At 40.9% G+C, this 8,518-nt stretch overlaps 1 protein-coding gene across 1 annotated transcript in view; it reads right to left on the bottom strand.

Moving 5' to 3' along the window:
* TBX20 (T-box transcription factor 20) overlaps positions 1-8,504 on the bottom strand; it is a 54,606-nt gene extending 46,102 nt beyond the window's left edge. The window contains exons 1-3 of the mRNA XM_007446122.1: positions 8,354-8,504; positions 4,675-4,933; positions 3,507-3,671 (exon numbers count right to left, since the gene is read on the bottom strand). Coding sequence (XP_007446184.1) covers positions 3,507-3,671; positions 4,675-4,933; positions 8,354-8,480 — 551 coding nt within the window. The 5' untranslated portion in view covers positions 8,481-8,504. The remainder of the gene's footprint in view (positions 1-3,506; positions 3,672-4,674; positions 4,934-8,353) is intronic.
* Between the last annotated feature and the right edge of the window lie 14 nt (positions 8,505-8,518).

The following is an 8,518-nucleotide window of genomic DNA, read 5'->3' as shown; positions in this document are numbered from 1 at the left end:
AAAAAACAAAAAAAAAAAAAAAAAAAAAAAAAAAAAAAAGAAAGGCTTTGATGGGAAAAAATATACTTATCAAGTATTTATCGTTTATTGATCAGCTGCTATGTTCAAGGCAATCTTTTACTCACTGACAGTTAAATACAGGTCATTTGTTTTGCCTGCAAGCTTCACACTAAGTACAACTCTTTGTAAATCACAATCCTAGTATCCACTCAACATAAGCGTTTCTGAAGTCAGGTATGTCATAGAACTAATGATAGAGGAAGGAAATATCCTTGATCTAATGGGATAAATTCCTTTATCCATGCAATGGGTTATTTATATCTATATTTTGTGTAGAATATTTATAACTATCATTAAACAAATATTATGGTTGGGGCAAAGACAAGGAAAAAAGTTTAAAAACATATTCATGTAAAGAACAAGAAGTCTATGCCATGGTTTGTCACACAGAGGACTAAGAATAGAAGAATTGGGTGCACGTGCTGCAACTCACAAAGCCCACAAGAAGCAAAGCACAAAACAGGCTGACAGCACTAAAGATTCTTACCAGACCCGTACAAGAACTTAGGTGTTTGCCTGCCTGTTTGATTTTTTTTTTTAAGGAGTGCTCAAAATTGCCCTTCAATTGAAGTATTCTTTGATGACACAACCGTAATAGCTTTTCAAGTGTCACCCCTCCAAGGCTATAACTTTATAGGTGCAGTTGTTTCACTAATCAGCACCATATCCTACCCACTCCTCCACAAAGGTTCAAAAATATTTAAAGTCCTAGAAGTTGATGAGATGGTCCCTCTTTAAGTATCAGTTCACCACATATGATAACATTAATAAAGATTAATTTATTTGAATATCGACTACTTTTAAAAAAAGGAAATGTCCTATATGAAAATATAACATTACTTAGGTCATGTATAATGTCTTTTCCATTATGCTCAGATGATATTGTCAAGCATCATTTCTTCTGATAAGCAACAGCTGACTGATAAACTTCAGTCTAAAATAAAGTGCTTCAAAGAACTAGAACTGCAAGGAATTTCTCCCATCAGTTCAAAAATGATCACCTCCCAAGTTCTTCACCTTTCCCATATGGAGCTAGAAAATATAGCACGATGTCTTTTAATAATAATAAAGAACAGTTGCTTATATGATCTAGAATATTTCTATTCTATAATGCACAAAACATTTCAATCTAATATCAATATAAGTAAGCTGAACTAGTATGAATGAAAAAGCATACAGGAAGCCCCGCTTCTCTCAAGTCCTCTGGGACTTAAAATTCCAGCAATAGCTTAAACGTGCTTCAGTTAAGATAGTGTATTGGTACATGCTTTCCTTTTCCAGCCAGAACAGATTAGTAACATAAACAAGGCATGTCATATTTCCAACTGGCCTGCACCAGTTCCCCATACCTTCAGATAGGAGGAAAATGTATGCTAAATAAGAGTGATTAACTTCTTAGAGGAAAGACTTAGAGAAAAAAAAAGAAAAGGGGTTTGCTTGTAAAAATGGTTAGGAATCTGCTAAAATACTTCTCTCATTCTCTCTTTCTTCCTCTCTCTCCCCCCTTTAAAAAAAAATGGTAAATTTTGGAAAGAAGCTCTGGAGTAATGTGAACTGGCTAGTTAATAGTAAATAGTAGAGAACGCTAATTATATTCATTTAAATATCTATTTTAAATTTGTAAATCTTGCTCCTTGTTTTTAAAAAAAATCAGTGACATTAAAAAAAAATTTTAGTCCTAAAAATTATTTAATATGTTATTTAATATATCAATTTGGAAGGGCTGGGAAGATCTCCTTCCTAGTCTCTTGTGGGAATGGAAAACTTGGAGAGGCTTCTTCTAATCTCTTCTCTAGTGTATTTAATATACTGTAAGCTCAATAATATGATCAACCACTAAGTAAGCTTAATATTCCATTTGAACTGTATGTGTAAACTGTGTTGATTTTGTGCCTTGACTTAGACTCCAGACTAGATACTAACAAAGAACCATACTTTGAACTATAACTTAAGAGTTCCTAAACCTGTACATTTAAATAAATTCTTAGCTCTGATATGAACTTCCAATCAATTATAAAAATTACTTCGGCATAAAACAACTTTAAAGCTGTAAGGCTTGGTTTTAGAACCCTAAATGTAAAGTCAGCTAAGATTCATTGTTTGTATTAAAGTATGTAGTTAGAGTCCTGTTCTTAAACTATTAGTATTTACGTAAGTAAGAACTTGCTGGGTTTTTTCCCCCAGAATGCTCATTTGGGCAGTAGCAATAAAGGTTTGCATGTAATTTTTAAAACGGAGTTCTCCTGGAAAAACATTACCATTGAATAGCACAAAAACAAACATGTTTTGTTTGGGTCATTACCTAATATACTGAGTAATTTCTCAGTAAAAGAATATTTTTTTAACATCTTTATTGGAGTATAATTGCTTTACAATGGTGTGTTAGTTTCTGCTTTATAACAAAGTGAATCAGCTATATATATACATATATCCCCATATCTCCTCCCTCTTGCGTCTCCCTCCTACTCTCCCTATCCCACCCCTTTAGGTGGTCACAAAGCACCGAACTGATCTCCCTGTGCTATGTGGCTGCTTCCCACTAGCTATCTATTTTACATTTGGCAGTGTTTATAAGTCCATGCCACTCTCTCACTTCGTCCCAGCTTACCCTTCCCCCTCCCCGTGTCCTCAAGTCCATTCTCTACATCTGCATCTTTATTCTTGTCCTGCCCCTAGGTTCTTCAGGACCTTTTTTTTTTTTTTAGATTCCACATATATGTGTTAGCATACGGTATACAATGGAATATTACTCAGCCATAAAAAGAAATGAAATTGAGTTATTTGTAGTGAGGTGGATGGACCTTAATATTCATACAGAGTGAAGTAAGTCAGAAAGAGAAAAACAAATTCAGTAGAAGAATATTAACTTGATGTCGAATTACATTTATCCACTAATTATAATGAGGGAAAAAAAGAGTTTGTTTTTCTTACTTAAAAATCTCTGAGCCTTTTTACTGGTCAAAAACAACCACATTTTACCAATATGGTATTTACTATGAAGTTATAACCACGTTATAACAAATATTTACTATAAGCAACTACTACTTTACTAAAATGCACACTTCTGAAAAGGATTTTAGGGCAGCCACTTCATCAGTAGGTTTATTCTGTTTGGTGTTAGCCAAATAGAAATGATGGATGCCATATGAAATGGGTCCAGATTTCTAATAAATATTCCAATTGAAATTTAAGAAAAACTTTGATATGAATTATGATGAAAGATAAAATTAAAGGCAGTGTTCTGCATACAAACTCTTGCCTTTCTCAGAGACTAACCCATATTTTGTGTAGTTAATCGTGGACTGTCTGGGCTTGGAAAGCTCTCTTACCAGAACTCATGGCTTTAAAAACAGACCTGCTTAAAATTCAAACAACCAGGGCAGGAGACATTCTGCCAGCAAGGTTAATACACATTTTGCTTGGCTGGAAAATCTGGAGGCACAAACCTGGCTGGCAGCGGAGGGTCCGCCTTGCCAGCCACCAGCCAGGAGGACCGGTGGTAGGCATAGCGGTACCTCTTGTTGTCCACAGGGACGATGTCCATCAGGACTATGTACTTGGCCTCAGAATCCACACCGGAAAAGGACACACGGATGGTAGGAAACATCCTCCTGACACAGTGAGACAAAGAGAATCACCCGAATTAGAGAGGGAGGAGAAGGGTCCGCCTTCCCTCCCTACCCAGCCCCCAAATTCTTTGTGTTTCCTGTAAAGCCATTCAGAGATGTGAATACGGAGACTGACCTTCTCCCAAGCCTAGATAATCTTAAGTGTCATCTCTGTAGGAGTCCTCATTAATACCCAAAGTTCTGCAATTAGGGAAAATCCTGTGCTAAATCATCAAGTCCATTAGGCTCCCAGACCAAAGTCTCCAGAGCAGACAGGGTCCTATAACCTCCTTGCCTTACAGGGAGAAAACTCACTCTTGCCTTAGTAGAAAGCCAGAGCAGGGTTCTCAAGTTGGGTTTCGTTTCAGGAGACTGTGGGCGGTGTGTCCCAGAGTCCTGAGAGCTGGAGCAGTCAGGCGCCAAGGGGCCACCGACCCCAGAGCCTTAGCCCCAGTCCCAGGAGCAGCCTGCACCTGGGACTTCCTGCCTGCCCTGAGTCAGCCCACTGCGGCGCCAAGGGGCCCCCTGCACCAGAGCTCCTTCCTACCGGGAGTGTGGTCGTTTCAAATTTCATTCTTCCCCCCAGGTTTTCATTTTAGTTTTTAATGGGAGCCTCTCAAATTGAGGCTGATAAAAGGGAAGCCGCCTGCCTCCCTCACAGCAGCCTGCGCTGTACCGCGGCGTGAGCTGAGTTCCTGCTTCCCTCCAGATGCCGACCCTGCACCCAGAAGCCATCCCAGGCTGCAGGGGGCCAGAGATCCCAGTCCCATGCCCTTAGGGCAGGGGTGGGGCTTCCCACTGCCAGATCCCAAGAAAGCAAATGCCTGGACATCTGTCTCAGCAGCTCTTTCCAAAAGCAAGTCTGCCGAAAGAAACCCTCCTTGAGCGAAGCTTCCTCTTGGAGCTCAGGACCAGTAGAGTTTCACCCAGTTCCTGGAAACTCCCTCTGCCACCCAAGGCACTATTCCCTTCTCCCCACTCCTCACCCGACAAGCCCCCCTACAACCTGCCAGACTTGGTGATGATCATCTCCGTGCCCAGCTCGTGGAATTTGTCCCAGAGCTCCTTGGTCTCCAGGCTGCAGGCAATTTTGGCCATTTCCTCACTGGGGATGATGGGGGTGGTGGGGATCAGCGGCTCAGTGCACAGAGAGGAGGAAGATGGGCTGCTGTTGCCCGCGACGCTGCCACCAAACTCTCCGTGAGCATCTAGGCTGGTCAGCTCGCCCAGGGGCTGAGCGCAGGACGACTTCTCGACAAATTGTTCTGCAGGCAAAGAGAATTGAGAATGACAGCTAATTCTGTCAAGCAAAGATACAGGAAGGAGAACAGCACAACTGAAATAGGTTCCTGGATTTGACTTTGGAAAAGTTACGCACAGAATCTCCGGAAGGACAGCAATAACCCATCACTATATAAATTATGCCTGAAATTCCTGTGAAGTGACATGGCTCCTGCTTGCTTACGGAACCAAATGAGTGAGTTTTAGAACCATGGTTTGTTACCACCGTTACTGAAACCCACTTTGGAGAATAGAAATGCGAGGAGTGGATAAAGAGAAAGGCATGATCGTAAAGAATTAAAAGCAAGTAGTCCTGTTGTTATCCCTCCCATGTTCTAGACTTCACAGCTTGTGGGCTCTAGTGCCAGTTCTCCCTCATTGACAAAGAGGACACTTTTCTGCAGGGAGATCAAGGGAGTGAAGAAATCAGCACCATCCTCACTTTGAGAGGAACTTCCCTTCCCTCCTGGAGTCACCTCCCCATAAGAAAAAGTGAAAAAGCGGTGTTGGGGGGGTTAAAAAATTAAGTCACTTCACTTCTCTGCCTGGCTCCCAGTTTCCTAGGCTTTCAGATGTCACATTAGGGCATTTTTATAATTTCCCTCCCAGCCTGAGATCTTATGAAAGACTAGCATATTTATTGCTTGTTAAATCACAGGAGTACAATCTCTGGGCCAATTTTTTGGACCAGGCTTGAAACAGGTGCTTGAGGGATGATATGTGTATTTCTCTCTCTCTCAAGAACGTTTTGGAAGTGAGCAAAAGAACCCCGAACCCAGAAGAGCAGAGTATTAAAGTAGGAAGAACAGTTTGCCATCTACCATCAAGCTGAAACACCACTGCCTACGAACCAAACACTCTCCCCCACAGATGATAAGGGCCTGGGACTACACCAGTCACTTTGATGGAATACAGGGGGAGCTCTGTAATTGTCCCAATTATCTTGCATCCTTTAAAAAAGAAACTACTTGAATCCGCAATGTGAAACTGAACTTCAAACAACTCTGTTCTAAGTGGCCTCAAGGAATTGAAACAAGTTATATATATGTGTGTGTGTGTATATATATATATATACATATATATATATATACACACACACACATATATATAAACAAGTTTTATATATATATTATATATATATATATATATATACGCACACACACACATATAATGTTTTATTTCTCATATTTCTCTTTTGACTTGGGGCAGGCAAGCAGGAAGTAGAGAACTTTTACCTTCTTTTCTCTTAGAATAATAATCCAACTCATGGAAGCATTTTAAATTAAGAATAACCAAATTTTCTTATCCTTCTGTTTTCAAACTCAAAGAGAACCATGCCATGGCAAAATCATATTTTTTTACTAATGTTTTCAGAAACACATTCACATAACATCTTTATAGGGAATTAACAAGTAGCCTTAGAAATTTTCTGACAAAATTGAAAAACGCAAATGCTTAAGCTCCAGACTAACCAGTGGGTCAGGGTTGGGAAGTGGAGGAAGAAGAAAATGATACAGAAATGCTTTAACACAATGTTATATGTCAATTATATCTCAATTTAAAAAAATTAATGATCTAGTCATCTGAGGTGGTTCTTCTGAGTAGATTTAACGTGTTTAAATGAGCAGTAATGAGACACTTGTGACTCCCACCCTACAGTTTCTTCAGCATCTCGCTAGTGTTTCATTCTGTCTTAACAGGTATTTCACACGCCCGAGTCCTTGGCTTACAGCTGCTAATTGTGTTCTGTTGAACTGGCCCCTGAAAGGGACTAGAATGCCTTCTGGTTCTTTTTGGAGCTGGTCTCAAAAGCCCCAGGGGAGGGAGGATGCTCATTTTACAGACTGGGGTGAGGGTGGAGGTACCGTGAGCTGTGAATGGTTTTATAGTTTAGAATTCAGAGGAAGGTGGGTTTTTTCTCAGGAAAGTAGAGAAGGAAAGCAATGTTGTAATGACAGTGGAGCTGAAGCTGGCATGTTTCCCAGTCTGCTGTCTGTACTTCTATCAGGAATTTTAACCTGAAATCCTCTTTTCCTGCTAGCTACCAAATTATAATGGGGGCATTTATAAAGAATTCAGAGGCCCCCTAAATAGGAGCGGATAATGTTGGGAAGTGCCACAAACGTAACTTTGAAATTGGTGGTGAATTTTTTTCTAAACAGTTGGAGTTTATCTGATTGGTTGTTTCCATTTCTTTGGCAGGTTTAGATTTACACAGGAGGATAGGTGGGAAGAACCAGGGAAAGGGAGTGAAAACCTTGGAGGAGACTTTCTGACATGTTTTCTGGAGATCTTCCGGTTTCCTTTTCCTTGGTTCTAAGTTGCTGCAGGGATTTTAGTTCTCTCTTCTCTCTCTGCCCAGGCCCCTTATTTTTCAACTCTAACATTTCATCTTTTATATTATTATTGTTGTTTCAAGGTGTGAGATGTTAAAATGTTGAGAAGGACAGGGAGAAGAAAGAACAAAATTGACTAGAGTTTAAAAGGTTTTAAAAATATTACCCTAAGTTCGCTGTTTGATGCTTTCCACAGTTTTAGGGCTACCAGATGATCAGGGTGTGGAATAATTATTACCCGGGGACCCAAGAGGTGATGATGAGAACACTTCTTTCTCCCTCAGTTGTAAACCCTCAGTTGTAAAGGGACTTTAAAAACTTATCTCCAGCAGTTTCTTTCCCACACAATTCACTCGTGGTAAGGGGAATATAGTCCCTTTTTTCCCTTTACTCTGAGAGTAGTGTCTTCTATAAATGGTAAAGGTTGTTAAATAAACAGTATAGCTAAAAGTTGAGGAATCTGGGAAATGGTAACTGGCTAATGTTTTTGCCAACCTCCACTGAAAATGACGGCAGTTATGAAATGATGTCTTACAGATAAGTCTAGAGCTTCTGTGAAGAAAATGGTTCATGCGGGGACAACTGGCTTATTCTACAGCACTTGACAGTTGTCTTAAGGAGCTGACTTTGTGTAGTCTATTCAAGTCGGGGGGGAAAAACAAAATTAAACTAGTTTCTTGTGAAGTCAGAGTCTCCTTGGTTTCAAATGCACAAGCAAGTGTTGCACGCATCGTAAATCCTGTTGAGTCTTTAAAAGGGGTTTTATTATTATTTATCCCCTAAATATTTTTATCCCAACAAAGTTACGAAAGCGACTAGCGATATACGTACGAGATACGAAACCGGTTGCATTTAACAGACTGTGAAGTCCCCAAAGAATTCGGGCCTAAGAGAAAAAAAAATCTCCCACCCGCAACGTATGACAGTCTATGGCCTGAGGGTCAGAGCTGCAGCGAGCCGGGAAAGGTGGCTACCCTCGAGAGCCTCCTGAAGCTAGGGAACGGAGGGACAGACAGATGTGCAGCACTCCCATGCCTGCGCACCCCGACGGTCTAGCACCCGACTTACCCAGTGGTTTGATAGTGTTCTCCGTAGCTTCCTTCTCTTTGGAGCCGCCGCTCGACATCAGCGCGGCGATGGAGAAGGCGTTGGCCCTGGAGGAAAGCTGGGGCTTGGGCGACGCCGTGAATTCCATGGCCCCTAGTGCGCGGTCCTGGCCAGGGACCTGGCCTG

The sequence above is a fragment of the Lipotes vexillifer genome, unplaced genomic scaffold (genome assembly GCF_000442215.2).
Source record: "Lipotes vexillifer unplaced genomic scaffold, Lipotes_vexillifer_v1.1 scaffold822, whole genome shotgun sequence".
Lineage (NCBI taxonomy): Eukaryota > Metazoa > Chordata > Mammalia > Artiodactyla > Lipotidae > Lipotes > Lipotes vexillifer.
This window is presented reverse-complemented; position numbering and strand designations above follow the sequence as displayed.